At 33.0% G+C, this 22876-nt stretch overlaps 1 protein-coding gene across 1 annotated transcript; it reads left to right on the top strand.

The window, feature by feature from the left end:
* The first annotated feature begins 2914 nt into the window (after positions 1-2914).
* LOC126886418 (uncharacterized) lies at positions 2915-13695 on the top strand. Its single transcript, XM_050653356.1, has 2 exons — positions 2915-3061; positions 7709-13695. The coding sequence occupies exon 2, from the start codon at positions 7716-7718 to the stop codon at positions 8676-8678; it is 963 nt and encodes a 320-aa protein (XP_050509313.1). The 5' UTR covers positions 2915-3061; positions 7709-7715; the 3' UTR covers positions 8679-13695.
* Positions 13696-22876: the final 9181 nt, after the last annotated feature.

The raw sequence follows: 22876 nt of genomic DNA, 5'->3' as shown, positions 1-22876 counted from the left end.
AGCAGGTAATAAAATGAATGTAGAAAATTATAGACCGATATCGATAATGTGTGCACCAGCTAAACTATTCGAACAAATTATTTATTCTAGTCTATATCATTATGTCGAAAAGTTTTTAGTATCGCAGCAACATGGTTTTGTAGCCAGTAAATCTATTAGTTCAAACTTATTTATTTACATGAATCGAGCATATGAAACTTTAGAATCAAAGTCCCAATTAGATACTGTATATACAGACTTTCGTAAAGCATTTGATACGGTTGACCATGACGTGTTATTATCAAAATTAAATAAGTTTGGTTTATCAAAGAATTTTATCGAATTAATAAAAAATTATTTGCAAAACAGATCTTTTATAGTTAAACACAATGGAAATACCTCAGGTAAATTTGAAGCTAATTCGGGAGTGCCACAAGGTTCTAATCTGGGGCCTCTTTTATTTGTACTTTTTATTAATGACTTACCATCAGTTTTGAAACATTCAGAATGTCTTCTATTTGCTGACGATTTAAAACTCTACAAACGCATACACACTGTTAGAGACTCTGTATTATTACAAAAAGATCTAAATAATTTACTTGAATGGAGCTATTGCAACAAGTTATACTTTAATGTGAAAAAATGCTGTATATTTACCGTAACACGTTTAAAAGATCCTATTATATTTGAATATAAAATTAATAAAGAAACTTTACTGCGTTGTACAGAGGTAAAAGATTTAGGCATCACATATAATAATTTATTATCTTTCGCTGGCCACATAAATAATATCACGAAGTCTGCAAACCGATTACTAGGGTTTATAATTAGACAAACCTTTAATTTTAGAAATATAGCAACTCTTAAAATTTTATACTATACTTTAGTAAGGGCAAAATTAGAATTTGGAGCTCATATTTGGTTTGGTGAGTATCAAACTGCATTAGATACACTGGAAAAAATTTAAAATAAATTTTTAAGATATATTTATTTTAAAAAATATCACATACGACCAGATTATACTGAAGTTAGAACCACTCGCCTTAGAAATGAGTTTAAAATATTATCATTAGAAGACAGACGGAAACTTACAGCTTTAATATTTTTACATAAAATAATTAACAATAAAATTAATTCACCTGAAATTCTAGCTTTGATCAGGTTCAATGTACCATCAAGATTAACTCGCAATATGGTAATGTTTAATATTCCACTATTATCTACTACCACCAGGGCTCCTCTGGTGACCATGTTTCGACTAGCTAATAACATCAATACTCTAACTGATTTAGATTGGGCAGTCTCACAAAATGTATTTCGGGGAATAGTGTTACGACAAATTATTAATTTATCGGCATAGGATTAGTAAGTGTAGTCTTATGGATAGTATATAAGAATGGTTTGTATTATCTGATATGTTAGATTTACTACTTATTTTGTTTTTTTTGTTATTTTTATTTTTTATGTTATTGTATATTTATTTTAGAAAAAATATTGTATTTTATCCTTGTAATTAGACCTTACAGGTCTGTTAGGATAATAAATAAATAAATAAATAAATAAATAAATAAATAAAACGATGTGTAACTTTTAAATGTAAGACTTTTTTCTACAACCACTATTCAAAGTGCACTTTTCTGCACGGTTTTATGTTAGCAAACTTGATATTTTCTCACAGTATAAGATATTTGACATTAGTGTGCAGAAAAGTGACGTTTCTGTGCCGCAAAGTGACGTTTCTATGCCGCAAAGTTCTTTTCTGCACAGTTGACTACCTCATTCTGAGTAACGTTATATTCTGTTTACATCCGTGGACTACCGCATTCTGAGTAACGTTATATTCTGTTTACATCCGTGGTTAAACTTTAGACAAATATATAACCTATAAGACAATTATTATATTTAACTATAGCATAGAAACTAAATTATGGATGTTACAACTGTTTTATTTTACAATTTTATTCTTATTAAACATTTTATAATTATCAAATAACCAATAAGGATTTAGCAACCTGTACAAGAGACGTCGAATGAAGTAGGTTTTGTGTAAATCCATGACTGCATAAATATAATGTCAATAATGTGTAATAATTGTTTAAATTTAAACAAATTAAGGCAGTGCATTAATTTTTTAACTGATTTCTGTGCAATTTATTTAGGTATAAGGAATTTAAATTGATTAGTAGGTATTAATTAAATACAGTTTAAAATTTATCACATGGTACCTATTATAATTAATCGTCGTTTGGAGATTGTGATTTTTATTTTTAGGAAAAACTGTGCTTGTAGAAAAAGTATAGTGTGAAACACGTGCAGAAAGGTAATTTCTCACTCGTTTGAATTGCGGCACTCGCTTGCGCTCGTACCGCAACTTTTCAAACTCGTGAGAAATTAGTACCTTTCTGCACTTGTTGCACAATATACTATTACAGTACAATGTTTAACTTATTTGACTCATAAATAAGCAAAAAACGAAGATTAATCATTTTAAATGATCAAAAGTTACAAATTTTTAAATTCCTGCGTTAGTTAATTTGGGGTATGATATACCCCGGAACACCTCTCGTGCTAATTTATCTGTGCACACTAACGAATGTTTAACTTCTAATAACATTTTTTGGAAGTATTAGGCTAAGGCCAGACAAGCGATAAATTACGGCGCCGTAAGAGCAGTAAAATGAAGTGCGAAAATGGGTCCCACGCGCCACGGTGAGGGTAGTGGATGGCCAAACGAGCTGTAAAATATCGCGCAGCAACATAGCAACATAGGATAGGACCCATTTTTCGCGCTTCATTAAACTGCTCTTACGGCGCCGTAAAGTATCGCTTGTCTGGCCTTAGCCTTAACAACAATTTGAAGTGTTTTGTTGTTAGATAAAATGAACTTCCATCAAGTAACAGTCGAATCTATCACTTCGTTAAAATTAAATATTATCTAAATCTAAATTTTTAATTTTTTTCGTGATAGCTGTTTCTTATCATAAATATATTATTATAAATGTCTAAATAAGTTATCAGGCTTGTGAAAACTATTTTGTGGTTAATAAAAATAATTTCCGTTGTATAGTGATATTAAGCTTTAGTAAGTATCTTTTATATGAATCAGTGATTTTTTTGTCTATACCCTTTAAATTTATTGCCAAACAAAAAATACCTAAACAATTTGGTTTCTTTGTAAATTTAACGCCAATAGGAAACATCTAAAGCTTACTTATAGACAAGGCGAGAACGGCGGGTTCGTTGGGAAAAATATTCCCATGAGATTTTTTTGCATAATTACATTTGTGAGACATCCCATAATAAGGTTCAAGAAGTCGCCCACGTGAAAAGTGGGCCAAATTTTTTTTAACAATTTTTTTTAATCAAATTGCAAAAATGAATATTTCTGGCCCGGACAATTTTTTCGTAAGTTTTTTGGACCATTCTGGTTAAAAAACGTCTCTTATAATTTTTCTCTAAAGTTGATCGTTTTCGAGTTATAAGCAATTTAAAATTGAAAAAAAAAACGAAAAATGGCGATTTTCAAGGCTTAATAACTCGGTTAAAAGTTATTATTATGAAAGTCAGAAAGTGACTAAATCAAAGTTTAATGCCCCCCCTACAAGATCCTGAAGAAATTTTTGTCATTATTTTATTACTAAACTGTTATTTTTAAGTAACAATATTGAGCGCCATGCACGTGGTAGCCGGCCGTAAATGCTAAGTGCGAGAGAGATGCCATTGATTTTTGCAATTTGATTAAAATTTTTTTTTTTTTTAAATTGAACCACTTTTCACGTGGGCGACTTCTTGCACCTTATTCTGGGATGTCTCACGAATGTGATTATGCAAAAAAATCTCATGGGAATATTTTTCCCAACGGACCCGCCGTTTTCGCCTTGTCTATTATTTGTTTTATGATTTTGACTATTTAATAGACCAGGGCGGATCTGTGAAAAAATATCTTCATTTGGATGTGAGAGGTGGCATTCTGATTTTCCCAGAATAAGTAGGTAGTAGATTTTCAGTACTAATAATTATACTCCCTTTCAAACGGTCGGACTTGTTAATAAAATAATTAAAATATTTAAAAATTAAAATAATTCATTTTGGAGCAAAGTTGGATGGAAATGAAATAACGATAACTGAATTTTCGATAAGATATGAGTGGTTAAAAATGTTTTAATTTATTACCCTTGCTATAAAATAGCAACAAATATAAAAAAGGAGGGGAAACAAGCCTTTTTTTATTAAATGTTTTTCAATAAAATGTAAATTTTGTTTAAAAAAATGATTTCGCGCCTAACTGACGCAATCGCCGGTCGCTTCATGCGTTGTTTCTGAGAAAACGGTTCATTCTACACAAAAAGTGCTAACCCACATTCTTGTTCAAAATTTCTAAGCTACATTTATTTATTGAAACACTTTTTTATACAGTGTAAACAGATTCTTGGTCATACAATGTTTTCGGTTTCCCCCTCTACGAGGGGGATTTCAGGGGGAAGTCTGGGGATAGGAGTGACAAACTCTTTTGCATTTTTTGGGTCCCAAAATTGACATTATTCGCGAAATTCAGCTTGTTAGTATGGTTTTTAAAGATCAAATCTGACTTAGATGTCGATTGGACTATGAAATAAAAATGTATACCATTTGTCTTTCGATTGGACTAATAGACCGTGAGATATTATACAGAAGTTCAGCCACGATTTTCTCAGTCCTGCCTTTTGCATTACTGGAAGGGTAGACGAAGTACTTACAATCTGTGGAAACATCCACAAATTTCCTGTGACATTTTCCTGTAAAAACTAGATTTTCCAAAAAAACAAAAATAGGGTTTTGCGATGAATTTCTGAGTCCTGCCATATCCGTAGAATGACAGGATACTATCGATTTTATAAAGAAATTTTTTTGGACAGGAGGGTTGCAAACGGGCTAACGGAGTATATATGTATACAAACATGTAAGGAAAATAATGAAATTTTCATGATTTTCTGGGTCCTGCCAACTAAATAAATTAAACATGTTTATTTCAAAATGATAAAAAAAATATTGGCCTGACGTCTCCTAATATTTAAGTATACTTGTCGCTTGGAAAATTCTGCGGACAATTTTCACCCAGATTCAAAAATGCAATCAATACTTGTTCGATACTCGGCAGGAAGGTTAAACGGTTCTAGTAAGACGGCAGGAGTCCTAGATTTGTAAGAAAATTCGTGAAAAATTCCACGATGTTCTGAGTCATGCCATTTTCCATATGTTTCAAGAATCTTAATATAAGTCTATTTACAAAGAGGCAGGATGGTTTTATAGTTATTTCGTATACAGGGTGGGGCATTATACAGGGTGGGGCATTAGTGTGACAAAGTTCAATTACTCGTTTGTCGTAAGAGATACGAAAAAAAGTTATTTAGGTAAAACGTGGGGCAAAGATAGGATCATAATTTAAAAATATTTTCTAATATACAGGACTACCCGTATTGACAGGGCGACACAAACTTAAGTTTTTTTTTTAATGGAATACCCTGTATATAATTTTAAGATTGCTAAGACCATTTTAAGACAATTTAACACAATTCACCTAATCCAAAAATGTTTCATAAGGGAGCTAGAGCTCTTTGAAGATGGCGCCTTGTAATTAGTTTTTTTTTATATCTCCAGAACGCTTCCATTTCGATACACAAAAACTGGTCCGCCTTTTTATCTTCTAGAAATAAATCGATTCCATCAATTGCGAATCTCTAGTACCGGTCATAGGAGTCCGTTTTGGGTAGGACAACGGTTATTTTATCGCATAACTTTTTTGTCTTTAACTTTTAAGAATTTTTGACACTATATTATTAAATTGTGAGGTATTTTAGTACTAAAAGGTACTCTTGATTTAGGTCGGTAGGATGCACCGTTTTCTAGAAAAATCAATTTTAAAATTTTTCGTATTTTGAATGTAAGAAAAATTTGAATAAAAAAATAAAAAAAACGGTGTATTTATCGACTTAAAGCAAGAGTAACTTTTAGTGCTAGAATACCTCATAATTTAATACTCACTGTCAAAAATGCTTAAAAATTAAAGCAAGTTATGAGATTTCGTTGATCTACCCAAGACGGACGCCTATGACCGATACTAGAAATTCACAATTGATAAAATCGATTCGTCTCTGGAAGAGAAATAAACGTACCAGTTTTCGTTTTTCTAAATAGTTTTTTTTATTTTTTTTTTTTCAAATTCAAAAACCGCAAAATTTTTCAAATCGATTTTTCTAGAACCTGGCGTATCCTACCGACTTAAAGCAAGAGTACCTTTTAGTACAAGAATACCCCATAGTTTAATATTCCAGTGTCAAAAATGCTTAAAAGTTAAACACAGAAAAGTTGTGCGATAAAATATCCGTTTCCCTACTCTAAACGGACTCCTATGACCGGTACTAAAAATTGACAATTGAAGGAACCGATTTATCTCTGAAAGATAATAGGTGTACTAATTTTCGTTTTTCTAAATACAATAGAAGTGTTCTGGAGCTATTTAAAAAAAAACTAATTACAGTACGCCATCTTTAAAGAGCTTAAGCTTCCTTAGGAAGCATTTTCGGACTAGGTGAATTGAGTTAAATTTTCTTAAAATTATTTGAGGAATCTCCGGGCTTCGTTTGTTAGAAGAGTTTCTGGACACCCTGTATAATAGGTACAATCCCTACTATAACCACTTAATTGTAAAATTATTGATTTTCTTCCTATTACTTTTATTACGTTTACTTAGATACAAATATGATCTAATCGCTTAAAATACAGATTTTATTTTTATTTACGAAATAACTACACAACCATCCTGCCTCTTTGTAAAAAGCTTTATATTAACATTCTTGAGATATGTGCAAAATGGCATGACTCAGAAAATCGTGTAACTTTTCATGAATTTTCTTACACATTTTTTAACTATGTATAGGAAAAAAGGTGTAACTAAACATCCTGCCATTTTAAATAATGTCTACTTAAATTATTTATTTTATAATAAAACTTATTTTATGACTTAGAAAATCAGGGAACCAGGGTGAAAATTTTCCACAGAATTTTAAAAGGGACAAGTGCAGTTAAACATTAGGAGACGTCATGCCAACATTTTTTTCGACGATCATTTTCAAATATTTATGTTTAATTGATTAAGTTGGCAGGACTCAGAAAATTATGAAAATTTCATTATTTTCATTACATGTTTGTATATCTATATACTCCCTTAGTCCTTTTGCAACCCCCTGCCCAAAAAATTTTCTTTATAAAATTGATAGTATCCTGTCATTCTATTGATATGGCAGGACTCAGAAATTCATCGCAACTCCCCATTTTTTTCCTCATGAAAAATCTAATTTTCACAGGAAAACGTCACAGGAAACCCCTGGATTTTTCCATAAATTGTAAGTATTTTTTCTAACCTTCCAGTATTGCAAAGGGCAGGACTTAGAAAATCGTGGTTGAAGTTCTGTTCCTTTGAAAAATTGCCTTTTGGCAAAATTTTGGAATGTATTTAATTCATAGAACAATAATTTTAACAATTGTTTTTAATACATATTTCAGTCCTCTCCACATAGTTTGTCACGACTTGTGATGTAAAATAATTTAGGAATTCAACAGTTTCGAATTTTCCATTCAGTTTCCTACGGCCTGTTTGACGATTCAGCACCAGGTATATGTGTATGTGATAATTAATACTTATTAATGATATCATTTATAGTTTTAGCTATAAAATTTTTTTCTATTGCAGATCCAAAATGATGTTAACAAGTGGTGAACACATATCTTACATTGCGATTCTGCTATTTATGGTACCACAAATAAGGGCAGTTATACAAATTGGAGGACAATACGATATATCAATAGGAAATGACATTGTGACTATTTCATCGTTCGAACCCAATGAATCGATCATTTTACCAGATAGGTGTAAATTAAGAGAAAATATTGCATCGATTGGTGACAACAAGTGCCAATTTAGAAAAGTAGCCATAGATGAAAAAATAGATTGGCGCTCCCAATTTATCCATGTAACACAATTCGATAAACATTCCAGTGTTGTCTATTTAGATTGGTTACATAAATATGGCAATAGTGTCTATAACTATGTTTTAAGAGTGAATTTAAATGATTTGACTTGTAACGTGTTCACAATAGAAATAAGAAAACTGAAGAACTTTTCATCATATATCAACCCATGTATAGAAAAATTAGATGAAAAATTTCTGGAAATGTGCTATGTTTTCCATTGTTATCCGGAAAACAATAACAACAATTTGAATACACAATTGGAACTGGGTTCCAAAAGAACTTACATATCCAATATTGAAGCTGAGCAAGAGATACCTACAGAATCGAAATTAGACTACATCACAAATCCGAAGTTAAATTGTGATTTATATAGAGTACCATTTTTATTGACCTTAGCTACTCTTATACTTGTAGTAATAATATTTATAATAGTTTTAGTATATATTTGGAAAAAATACAAAATCATAGAATACCAGCAGTGGAAAGATTACTGTGATTTAAATATATACAAAAATGCTAGCACCAGAAGTGACGGCTACCTAACTCCAAAATTACCTGAGCCACACACCTATCAAGATATTATCTTTGGCCCCCCATCTCCAGAACCACATTATGAGATGGCGCCTTTGACGAATACTGCTTTAAAGACAGAAAAAGAAAGTAGGCGTAAAGATATTATGTTTACATGAGTGTAACCTAGTTTAACCTTTTCTGCCTGTCATTGGAGAAGTAGAAAATATGAAACCAGAGCAGGACGAAACAAACCAGAAAAGTCGGAGGCAGAAACAGGATGACCGAAAACAAACATTTGCTTCTTTAACTTATTCGACATCTTATCGATTCGTTTTTCGCCAAAGTATAGTTACATTTCACCAAGGAGGCAACAAGTAGGTTTTATATGGGTTCCATCATACATTGGACTTCAAGGAAACGATGAGAACGCGGATTTTCATGCCAGAGAAGCAATACACAATGCATCTTCAGTGTTAGTGAACTTAGTGTCTGTTTCCGACTACAAATCGTTCCTCAAGGAAAAAGTGATAAACGAATGGGAAAACGAGTGGAATCTTTCACAATCAACTCTACACACAGTAAAGCCTTCAATCGAATCTTGGTGCGAGATAGACTTAAATCGCCAGCTGTTTGTGAAACTAACTCGTTTACGTATAGGCCATAGCAGACTAACTCACAGCTACTTAATCTATCAGTCAAATCACCCTATTTGTGACTTATGTAAGTGCGACATTAATATAAAACACTTATACAGAAGTAAAAACTTCAAGTTGTATACTGGTATAAAATCGTTTATTAAAAACTTCATAAAATGTCGTGCAAAACGTTTTCGTTCTAATTCAGAACATCTTCAGTGCATTCTGATAAGTAGTAGAAACTATCACACTAATTAAAGTGGTGACATCATAATATATGGTTTACATGTTAGATTTAATAAAAATATGGTGAATACCAGTCGATGTTGAAAGATTAAAATCAGTACATGCTTAAAGGGCAACATGCTTCCCTGCTCGAAAAAGTAACTAGGTACTTGCCAGTTCAATGGACCAACTAATATAAAACACATGTTAATAGAATGTCCTAAATATATTAATGAAAGACAAAAACACTCAATAGTGTCAACTCAATATAAAAACAGTCTTAGGGCCGGTTGTTCGAACGGTAATCAAAAATGGAATCAACTGATCATTATCAAATATTTAATTACTATCAACTTTAATTGGGTTGCTGAATTGTCACTAATTGATTAATTATTATTTAATTATATTATATTATATTAGTTATTGATTGATTATTTGTTGCATAAAAGTCAATTTGGTTCACGTTTATGCAACGCATCACAATGAATGATTAGTGTTTTACGTGTATTTGATATCTCGATTTGATTCTCTTTAAAAAAATCGATTACAATCAACTGTTTGGCGCACGAACAACGGATTTTGTTATTTCATGGATGCTAAGGGGACATAATTATTAACTTCTTGATTAGCGTTCGAATAACCGGCCCTTAGGAAAACATTGTAAATTTACAAATATGTTTAATTTCTTGAAATAATAATAACATTTATTTTCCATAAAAGTAGGTATACAATTAATAATAATACAATACTATACTTACATCACAATACAATAATTAATTTAATATTACATTTATTTAATTGTACTTTGGTCAAGGTAAATAAACAATAGTTCCCATTAAAACAATGAAGTAGAGCATGGGCCAGATTTTTTTTTACATTGTTCATTTATATTGAGCTTACATTAAATTTTTATTTAAGCGATTAAACAATTTTACATAATGTAACAATTATATTAAGTTAAAGAATTTTTTAAGCGATTTCAATTAATTTAATCCCATCCCCTTTCATCGAATTCCTCCTTGGATTATGCAGACCCCTCAAACTAACACAAATTTAACAAAATTCAATAAATATGAAACACCTAAAGAACTCATGATAAAAGCTTTTTTTGAAATTATACACAATAATCACTTTGATCAAGTAATATACAACGATGCTTCCAAAAGTGATTTAGGGGTTGGCTGTTCAGTCACCTCTCAAAACAATCTCATTTGTGCTTCTTTTATTCCTCTTCTGTGCAGCGTACATACTGGAGAATTATATAGTATCTTACAGGCTGTTAAGAATATTAACCTCCCGAATATAAATGTTGCCATTTGTACAGACTCTCTAGCTTCAATTTTATGCATTCAGGAATTATTTACCGATCATCCTCTTGTCCAAAATATCCATCATTGTTACTACCACCTTTCTACCTTAAACACTAAGATTACATTTATATGGATTCCGTCTCACATTGGTATACCTGGCAATGAACTTGCAGATCAGCATGCTAAAACGGCTTCAACAGATACCACGTCAACAACCCACATCCAAATTTGTAAAGATTTGAAAACAGAAGCGTACAGATTCACATGGAGATTATGGCAAACCCACTGGAGTTCCTTAAATACATCTTTACGTGCAATCCAGCCCTCAGTATATAAGCCACTTTACACTGGCCCCACAGGACTCTCTAGACAAGACCTTAGAAATATAAGAAGAATCCGTATAGGCCACACCAAACTTACTCACGGCTTCCTGATGTCATCAGATATCCGGCCTATCTGTTTAACATGCCAGTGCCAACTTACCGTGAACCACATTATTACCGAATGTCATCAGTTCAGTGTAGTAAGACAACAGCTCAAACTAAAACCGCAGCTATGTGACATTCTAAGTGATACCAACCAGTTAGACAGAGTTCTTCAGTTTTTAAAAAAAATATCATTGTATCATAAACTTTAATTTTTTTTATGACATAACTTGTTAATGCTCTTTAATTCTACCTCTTGTAATCTTGTTTGTAATCGTCCCGTGCGAGTGGCTATAGTTGCCGAGCACGTTAATGTAAATAAAAAAAAAAAAAAAAATTAATTTAGCAATTCTATTAAAAAATTGACATAAAAAAGAATTTCTACAAAGGAGAGATATTTCGTGCCTATAACAATTGATGCATATATTTAATCTGAGACTACCAACTTTATTAATTGGTTTCAAAAAGGTGGCTGAACATTTGCCTGTGATTTTGTTTCAAATACCTACTAAACAATTTCTTAATCATTTTCAGGGAATATATAGTGATTAGGTATGTTTTGTAAATTTCAGGGATCAAATTGTAGATTCTTCCTTGTAAACACTCAAACTTTCGTTTCCCAACTGTTTTCTTTGCAATATTTAATCTAACACAGGACTGTGCTCTTGTTCTTGTATTATAGGTATGCTCTAATGGTGTGAGTAAATGTTTATTTTTGTATAGATTGGCAATTATGGTAAGAATATATAATTGTCTTGTATCTAACTTTTGAGATTCGCTATATAGATCAATAGTAGAGTATCTCGAAGGTCTATTGTAAATAAATTTCAATATTTTTCTCTGGATAATGTCTAATTGGTTTAGGTGTGTATTTACAACTCCACCCCAACTAAGGATTCCATAACGTAGACGCGATTCTACCAAAGAATAGTAAATACCCTTTAGATGATGGATATCTAGTATGTTACGTAAATATCGAAATTTGTACAACAGACATCTCAATGTTTTACACGTTTGGTTTATGTGTATATCCCATCGTAGATATGAGTCGATGTGAACTCCAAGGTATTTTGTATTACTTACTGCATTAATATTCAGATTCTGTATTTTTATAAATTTATAATCTGGTAGACCTCTCTTATAGCTTGTAAATGGAACATAAACCGTCTTATCCATATTTACTGTAAGAAGTTTGTGGTTAAATATATCAATAATTCTTCCTAAGTCATGTTCCATTTTTCTCTTTAGTTCCATCCACGTATCTGCAGAGTACAAAATTGCTGTATCATCTGCAAAACTTAATATATCACCTTCAGTACGGCAAGTAAGGATATTACATTAAGGAAAGACATTAATGTTTTAAACAAACTGTAACTACTCTTAATATTTTGTAAACCCTACTTATAAATTGCAAAAATTGTAATTAACCAAAAAATACTGTTAGATTTAAGTAACCTTGTATCAACTATAGTACAGCTGATAACTAGACTTAGGCAAATATGCAAATTGCATATTTTGCATATAATGCATAAAAAATGCAAAAATTTCCAATTTTGCATATTTTTATATAAGTGTGCATAAAGTGCATATAATTTTAAATTTTGGTTGTAACTATACATATATTTTTATATTACTGTAACAAGTAGCTTGGGACCTCAATATTTAATTTTGTTTTATAATCTCTTGGTACATATACAAATTTTGGGTACCTGAATGTAGTAACTAATAAAAGAGCGGCTTATTATATGTACAAAGTTTTGTCACGTTTTGGTTACAAAGGTTCCAAAATCAGCCAGTTTATATCTCTAGGTAAAAATTTTTATTTTGACGGCCCATTTCGCTTTTGTTGTAAAATAAGCCGTGAAAACGTGTCTTCGTAATTGTGAATAATTATTGTGCTTTGAAAATGCCGCAAATAGACAGTTCAGTGTCGTGGTGTCATTCATAAAATCAAATTATAGTTTTGTTCAGAAAACTATTACTACTCAATTAGAATTCTCCAAATAATTATCATTGCTAGACAGTACATTTTAAATAAAAGAATTTGAATCACTGTTTCAAAACGTTAAAAGTAATACATATTGGATAGGAAATTTTTCAAAAATTTAAAGCTACCATGAAAAAAAAAAACAGTGGTTGTTACCAGATTCTTTCTCAAGTGGTTTAAGTACTAGGCTGGGACATTTTTGGAAGCACTTAATTTAGAACCAACTATTATCGTAAATTTGAACAATGCCCCAATTACATCAGTTAATATCGAAAGAAATTTTTCTATGTAATCAGATAGAAGCCATAAGTATTTGTTAGAAAATTTTGAACAGCACTTAATAATTATTTATTGTTACCACAATTCGAAATAACATCAATTATTTATTTGTTAAAATACTCAAATACTTAAATATTTAATTAATTAGCTTAGTTAGTAAAATATATACATGTTAATTAATACACCATGTGGAGATATTGTAAATATGTTTGTAAATAAAAAACTACTGTAAATATTTTTTAAATTAAGTACATGCATATTTTCTAGATAAACGTGCATATTCTTATGCAATCAACGTGCTCTTTTATTAAACAAACACCAGTAAGATGCTTTTAAACGTTACAAACTAATAAATCAATATGATCATTAATAAATTTCTTTCTAACCTAGTACCGCAGTCTGTAAAAAATCATCGATTTCACGTAAAAATCTTATCTTAGGGATAGCTGATAACACATCCTTCAAGACGTACAGCTGATTTTGCATTGTTTTTTCTTCTTCTTCTTGATGTGTCTATCCGTGACGAATGTTGGCGATCATCATGGAAATCTTCACTTTATCTGCAGCAACGCGGAAAAGCTGTATCTACAGATGTTGTGTTGAACCAGGTTCTAAGGTTCTTCAACCAGGATGTTCTTCTTCTTCCTGGACCTCGCTTTCCAAATATTTTTCCTTGAAGGATGGCTTGTAGGAGGGCATATCTGGATTCATTTCACATAATGTGTCCAAAGTATTTCAACTTTCGAGATTTGATGGTGGTTAGTACCTCTCGGTTCTTCTCCATTCTTCTAAGGACCTCCTCATTTATGAGCCGATCAGTCCATGGGATTTTAAGAATTCTCCGATATAGCCACATCTCAAATGCTTTCAATTTTCGGCACATATCTTCCTTCAAGGTACATGATTCAACACCATAAAAAAGGACAGAGAAGACGTAGCATCTCAGCCTTCTGACTTTTATACCAAGAGAAAGGTTGTGGCTCTTGAAAAAGTCCTCCATACGGTTGAAGGTTGATCTAGCTTTTTCGACGCGCGCTCTTATCTCTTGGTTGTTGGTCCATTCTTCATTTATTATGGTGTCGAGGTAGTTGTAGTGCCTCACTCTTCCTACAGGGGTTTGGTTGATGTAGAGTTGACCTTCTGTTATTTTTTTTCTTGCTAATGATCATAAGATTTGTCTTCTTTACGTTTATATTGAGTCCATATTGTTGACTGTAACACGTGATTTTGTTCATGAGCACTTGGAGGTCCTCTAGGTTGTCCCAAATACTATGGTGTCATCTGCATACATGATGTTATTTAGCCGGTACCCGTTTTTTCACATATTCGGTGTGTTCACCGTCAACTCTGAGGTTTGCAGTCTGATTCTAGTAAGGGTTTCTAATTATTTTCAGATCTTGGTTGTTAATTCCTGCTTCTTTTAGTATTTGCATCATCTTGGCGTGCCACACACACATGCTCGTATCAACCCCAGCCCCGGGGGACATGTGTGTTCCAATGGAAAAGTGGGACCCACATGTCCGAAGATCAAACCGGTCACACCCAATAATGGAGTCTGACCCCCAAGCTATACCACCACCCCTCCCCATCGAAGGACATACAGAATGGGGAGGCATTGAACTTAACGTTACTTTGGATGCCCTGGGTAATGGGACATCCACTGTATTACTTCATGTGGTTAAGCCACCTGACTTTAGGGGTAGCTAGAAGAGCTTTGCTCCCTATTAATGACTTGGTTAATTTGTTACTTTACTTTGGACTTGTGTCCTAAAAAAATGTGTTCCGGATATCAAGGGACCGAACTAAATCGGTGTCTCGCTGTCCAGACTGTGTGTACTCGGTCACTCAGCCGCCGAATAGGCAAAATAAATTTTGTACTCCTCGACGGCTGAGCGCCCGAAAGGTGTGGCCATCAAGCCATCAAATCTTGGCGTGCTGTACTCGATCAAACGCTTTCTCGTAATCAACCAGACATGCGTATACGTCGCAATTGACGTCTCTGCATCTCTGGAATAACACTTGTATTGAAAACAAAGCCTCTCTCGTACCAACAGCATTTATGAACCCGAACTGGTTGGGCGAAATTTGACTTTCACATAGCTTGTAAATTCTCGTATGGATTACCTTTAGGAACAATTTTAGGAGATGACTCATCAGGCTTATCATGCGGTATTCTTCGCATTTTTTGACTCCTGGTTTTTCGTTGTCCATCAATTTGAGTAGTTCTACTTGTATATTATCGGGACCTGCTGCTTTGCCATCCTTTAGCTGTGTTATTGCAGAATAAACTTCTTGATGTAATATTGTTGGTCCATCATTTAGCTCTTCTTCTCACTCAAAAGTGTTATCTCTTTGGTCTTCAAATAGTTTTTCTAGATATTCTTTCCACGTTCTTATTTTACTCTGTCTAAGATGATGTTTCCATCAGATTCAGTTAGATTTCCTTTCTGTCTTAGTCTTAGTCCACCTGTGAGTTCTTTAACTTTCCTATGTACATTGTGACTATCGTACTTTGACTGTAGATTATCAATTTCTTGGCATCTCTTCACTGCTTCTTTGTCTTTCGCTTCTCTAATTTTCCTTCTTATTGATATTGATTGTTTTATATTTGTCGGTGTCATTTTTGGCATTTCTTCTTCGTTGATTAGTTTCAGGATCTCAACTGTCATCAATGGTTTCTTCTTGGTTAATTTATCTGCCTTTAAGTGTTTATCCTTTACATTTTGAACTATTTCGGTCACGTGTTTGATCATTTGTTCTTCACTAGATTCGTCTCTAATATTGCAGTCACTTGCTCGTTTAACATGGCTTGAACCCTCATCTTCGTTTCACGGTCTTTTAGCATACCCAGATCGTATGATTGTGATTTCTTTTTTTGCACTATTTTGAGTTTGATCCGAAATACTCCCACCAGTGGAACATGGTCGCAGTGGCGGCTCGTGACCTCAGTATGCGGGTAGGCTACACATATACTTCGGGTAGGCGACAAAAAATATCCTACAATTTGTACTACATTTTGAGCCGTCTTGCAATACTAAATGTAATCTATGAGCGCAACAATGTTTAAAAATTGCTTTTGGAGCATCTACTTTAATTTTTGATTGTAATCCGTTTAAAGAGCCAGCCATTACACTTGCACCGTCGTAAAATTGAGCAATTAATTTATTTTTGTAATCATATGACTCAAGCACGTTTGAAATTAATCTATATAGAGCGTCTGCAGATCTATTCTCGCTAACATCAAAAAACCCTAAAAATCTTTCTGTTACCTGACCAACTCTGTTAACAAAACGGATTGTTAAAGTACACTGTGATTTTTCGGTTATATCAGTAGTATCGTCCGCTAGTATAGAAAAAAATTGACTTTCATTAATTTCTGTTGAAATTTCATTTTTTACGTAATCGGTAAGACAATCTATTAAATCATTTTGTATTGTTTTTGACAAACCCGTGAACACCCCTTCTATTTTTTAACATGATCCTGGATTTCCTGATCGCGTTTAACTACTAAATTAAAAATTTCTTTAAAATTACCCATGTTTGAAGAATTATGGCTCTCGTCACGACCGGGAAATGCAAGTTTTTGTTTTGCTAACAGAATTGTAACATCAATTTCTTCAACTTCTTCAATCTTTTTCAACTTCTTCAACTTCTTCAATCTTTTTCAACTTCTTCATTATATATCTTAGATATTATTATATATATTAGATAGAGAAATATGTCCAGCTAAAGCACTGTCAATAGTTTGTTTATTTTTTCTAACCGTTTTAAACCTAAGCAATTGTTTAAATGTTCTTTCGAAGATTCATGTTTTTTTACACTAGCTGATAAATTTTTCAAATCTGAATATCCCTGACTCACCCAAACATGTTGCTTCAAATTTGAGAGACAAGGCCAACAGAAAAGTGAATTTTTAAAAATTTATGATTTTCATACCATATTGTTTTAAACGATCTCGAAAATGGTCGATTGTCTTTTGTCTTATCTGTGGATAAAATTGTTAAATTTGGTAAAGGCCGGCCCATTGAAATAATTTCTGATCTTTCTTGATTTTGGCGCCTTGAAAAATGCGTCTCGATCAAACTGCGTATTACGTCGTTTAAAATATTCATATTCGATGACTAAAGTTTTTCCACCAATAAAACTAACACAACTACGTTTCAACAACGTCAAATATTACTTATTTTATTTATGTATCAAATAATAATTTACTCTTCGAATAAATTGATAAGTTAACAATTAACCTCGCTTTAAATTTTTAATTATCTATATAATCTAATAACACAATTCGTCAGTTTAACTTTAAATTATCCAAATTGTATTGAAACACAATAAAAATATAATGGACGACTGACAAATAACTATTCACAGATTTATTTGTCCTTCAATAGACCGATCTCAAATTTACCTCTTTATTATTCAGTTTTCATAAACAAATTTAAATTGTCCTACCTAGTTTTATTCAATACTTAACCTACTAATAACAGCCAAAATCAAAAAACAATTATTTAAAATAGTTTCACAAGACACAAGAGAAGCAACTGATAAAATTTTGTAGGTCCGACTATAAGACTCTGTGCCTATCCGCCCTTTCAAAATCGTAGAATACGGTCGCTAAGCAGGCCTTTAGTTCGCGTAAACAGAGAGAGATCGCACGTCAATTCGGTGCTGGCGTCGTTCTATTTTCAGGCTACGTTTTCAAGTGCCTGACCAAGGAAGAATATAGAATCTTATACAGTTCTACTGATACTACAAGGAGCGTACAATAATTATAACTACGGAGAAAATTTTTTGGATATTTTTAAAAATAATTTGGATAATTTTTGCTATTTTATTGTAGGTATTGTGTCAAAATTTATAAATTACAATTTTGAAATGAGTAATTTATATTAATCATTTATATTATTGTACTACATTTGATGAGGGTAGGCGGCGCCTACCTTGCCTACCCCGACGGGCCGCCCCTGCATGGTCCATCTTTAAGTCTGCCCCAGGATAAGTCTTCACAGACGTAAAGCTGTTTCGGAATCTTTTGTTTACTAAACTGTAATCTATTTGATTTCTAATAATTCTCCCGGGTTTGTCTTTCCACGTGTACAGCTTTCGAGGTGGTAATTGGAAACATGTGTTGGTGACAACGAGTTCTGAGTCTTCTGCGAATTTTTCTAGGAGGTCTCCTCTGTCGTTTCTGACTCCAAGTCCATATGCGCCGATGTACTGCGCCTTATCTCTAACTCCAATCTTGGCATTAAAATCTCCATTGTTTTTGAAACAATCATAAAAGTGAAAAATAATTTTGTTGCATATATAACGTTCCTTATACATTTTACAGATAAATGGTTGAAATAAAAGTTGTAGACCTTAAAATGTTCTTTGCCTTGCGAATTTCTAAATTAGAATACATAAATAAACGATTAACCAAGATAATTACCTCTTCTTCTTCTTCTTCTCATATCCTTTTGCCCTCTCAGGCAAGATCTCAGGTCGGATCGAGATAATTGAAAAAAAAATATTAAAAATGTATAAACATTTTCAATTTGGTTGCAACCCGAGAATGCACCCGGATTATAAAGAGTCTATACCGGCTTCGGGGCTTTTTTCCCTTCATCAGTAGACACATCCTCTTTTCTCTGACTGAATTAGGATACTTCGACGCGTGCCCTCCCGGATTGCAACGAACGAAATGGCTGGGGTGTTGTAGCGACATCTGCTAAGAAACAAACTATTTTTTTGTACTAAGTTAATGGCACTGGCATAGCCAAAAGGCCAGTCATGTTTTCTTATAGTTTTATCAAAAGAAACAAACTAAGTTCTGACTATAATAATACGCAAACCGAATATAAGTATCGTTCTACATACCATCAGATTGAAAACAGTGGGAAATTTCTCTGGTAACAACCTCCGAGGCTTTAAAAAATTATAAGCCATGCGGGTGCCAAGACGATCAGAAGATGAGGGAATTTTAAAATTTGTAATTCAAGTCCCATATGCTCAGTGTGGTAAAGCTCCAACGAAAAGGTTTCCTAAGTACTCCAAAAAGAGTAAATAAATTAAACATTAAAATTGTATAAACATCTTCAATTTCGTTGCAACCCAAAAATGCAGCAGCATTATATTCCAGTTCAATCAGAGAGTACAGGAAAAGTCTATACCGGTTTCGGGGCTTTTTTGCCCTTCATCAGTAGACACATATCCTCTTCTCTCTGACTGAACGGGACGGCACGCGTCGAAGTATCCTAGTTACACACTAGGCACATCGCGCCTAAAGAAGTATAACTTCAGCACATTTACTTAACCCACACACTACACATTACTTCCCTGAGTTAGTGATAAGCTATAGCCTGATTGCCACTGGGTGAATGATGAATGCCTATGGCAATAAAAAAGTTTGAAAAAGTATCATAACAATTGAGAATAATTTGTTTTTAAAATTTTGCAATTAAAATATTAAATATGTTTTCTGCCTGTGTATAAATGTTTATAAATCGAAAAACTTCTTTCAACGTCGATAGAAGTTATTTTGTTTACACTGCAATTTATTCCTACGTTTTCTTTAACTATACGAAAAGATTCCTAAACATGATTAATCAAACTGATTGATTTGTTTAACCCTCGTAAGGCGGTGCGGGGTGGAGCTGCACCCCTGATTTTACTCGTACTCGTTTTTCTCACCTATATTTTTTAATAAATTTTTTTGATTTTGTTTAATTTTTTTATTCGCATTAAATTCAATTCTAAACACATTACACCCATTGCAGCATCTAAAACGCTTTACGTTTACGTTATTTTTTGAAAAAATGACGGTATTGTGCAAATGATGAAAATTTCATATCCTGAATTGGACGTTTCTGTTGTTCCACTTGGAGCTAACAGAGCTACGGGACAAGGTCGGTGTTACTTATGTCAGAAAAAAGGACGAAAGTCCCGACATAACTGTATTATGTGTAAAAACTTTGTGTTGCTCACTCTGTGAAAAATTTCATGTGTTTATCTTGCAACGATAATAATTTTTTTAAACATACTATAATAAACAAGTCCTGATTATCTTGCAAATCAATTTCCCCGATCTTCACATATAAAAAAAATGGATATACAGATGGGGTGCAAATGCACCCCGCACCGTTGTTTACGTAAGAATCTAAGCACCGCTTTACGAGGGTTAATCAAACTGATTGATTGTTGGTCGTTAACCTCTCACTAGAACACAAGTAGCTTGTGCAATTTTTGAGCAAGAATGAAATTCATTCACAATGTGATCTTTAAAATCTTAAGACATCGACTTAATGTCGACTGCTTTTTAATATAGAATGTAACAATAATGTAATTTAGAGGTTTTTACACCTATTGAAGTGGCTAGTTACAATTATTTGTACACTGGACGTTTACACTGATGATGGTCAGTTTGAAAACGTTTTGTACTTCCACTCACTTGTGGATAAATTTTAAGAATTTTAATAAATTCATATGTCGACATACAACAGAAGTCTTGTTTCCTTCATTACACGTTGGTATATCGAAGCTATACAGCCAACTACAGGGTTTACCCCTTTTTAAAGTTTTAAATGTTCAAACTGCCAAGAGGCTGGTTGTAAATTTAGTATAGCGAAAATGAGTTTAATCCATAATTTTGCCCCTCTCTGTATATATACTTACATTTCAAAGAAATTCATTTTAATTACGCTATTGCAGTCTGCTATTCACTTTAGTTGGGAAAACAGATTCGAAGGTGTGATTTCCAATTACACTTAAACGGAATTAGCAAAAACAGCCTACCGAAAAATCTGCCACTCCAGTTAATTCTCCGCTTTCCGTAGAGCTACCCCATTATCTAATGAACAGAACACAGATAAAAGTGTTTCAGCGTTCACACTTTCTTCTCCCGTGTTCTATAAATTACCGCGTGTAATCGTGTGCCATTTGTAACTCTTTGACGTTGAGAAAAAGCAGGTGCACTCAAATAGTAATTTAACAAAGATTTACTACTTATCGGCAAAATGCTCACGGTGTGGTGGATGTTTCCTTAGAATCGTTGAAACTTACAATCAAGTGAGAAGTTCGTAAAAAAGTAATTGGAAATGTATACATATATACAGGGTGTTAGTAAATAATTGCGACTAATTCCAGGGGGTAATTCTTCATGAAAAATAATTAAAGTTTGCTGTATAAACGTACATCCGCCAATGCTTCGTTTCCGAGATAAAGGGTGTTCAATTTTACTTTATCGTACTACATACTTAGTACAATAGAAAAAGTTATCCGCTCCGTGCACGACCATGGTGGGGATACACGAAACTATGCCAGCGTCCCTAGCGGCGAAATATGACAATTTTGGCGAATTTTTGTAATATCAGTGTCATTATGTTCGTTCGCGGACCCTGTCGTTGACTTTTAGTCTACGACAACGCATGCGCACTTCAATTCCATATTATATTTATTTAATATATTATCTTTTATTGATAAATATACCAGTATATTAATAATTAATAGTAAATATACATTTTATAGCCAACTTAGTTGGAAAAATGTCAGGCGACTACGCTAGGTGCCGCGTCGGTCATGCATGGAGCGAATATGATCGTGCAAAAAAAACTCAGATATCATTTTTTTTTCGACGTTTTGAGTCTCCCTGAGTCTAAAAAGCAAAAAAAAACATGTCAGAAGTATGTACGTACGTATGCACGTAAGTATGTATGTACGTACGTATGTATGTATGTCCGTATGTCGCCACTACCCAGAAAAACTACTGGACCGATTTCGATGAAATTCGGTACCTATGAGTAAGTTTAAAGGAATTTTTTCTTCTCCAAAGAATGTTAAAAGGAATCTATCCCTTTTCCTCAAGTTTTCCCTGTATTATAAGACGAAGTAGACGGTATTTAGGTCCTCTAATTGTATGGCCGATGTATTTTGTTTTTCTCTTTTTTATGATGTTTATGGGCAGACGTTTATCGTGTACTCCTTTATCATGTACTCTATTATATTGCAGGTGGTGTTTTTAGTTCTATCATATAATTCATTATTTAAGATACATTAATGATACCCATTGGTGAACATGCCAACTCTCCTTTGTTTAATTCCTTACACCTTCCTTTATCTTCATATGCCACTTCAAAATAGTGAAAAGTTATTGTAATCTACTGCAAGTAGATTCCTTGGAAACAACAACGAGCGCACAACACCACCTTTCACCGATAACGGAAGAGCTGTGACTCTCAGTAGATTGTATCTAGTGTTGTCAATTATTAGGAAATAGCCAATAATGACGGTGTCTCCTTCTTCCTTTTGTACGACCGTATCTATTATTAGCTGCCTTCTTATATCTCTCCTTGTGTAAGGAACCTTGTAGCATATGACAAAGATAAAATACCATCAGACTGGCTAAAATCAATATTCGTAACATTACCAAAAAAACCTAAATCCTCACAAGTGATGACTGTCAAATATTAAGCTTGATGTTTCTTGTCCTTAAAATTTCCTCAGAATCATTCATATAAGAATTAACAACAAGTCTGA

This window comes from Diabrotica virgifera, chromosome 6 (genome assembly GCF_917563875.1).
Source record: "Diabrotica virgifera virgifera chromosome 6, PGI_DIABVI_V3a".
NCBI lineage: Eukaryota > Metazoa > Arthropoda > Insecta > Coleoptera > Chrysomelidae > Diabrotica > Diabrotica virgifera.
The sequence above is the reverse complement of the archived record's forward strand: the minus strand, read 5'-3'. Positions and strand labels throughout refer to the sequence as shown.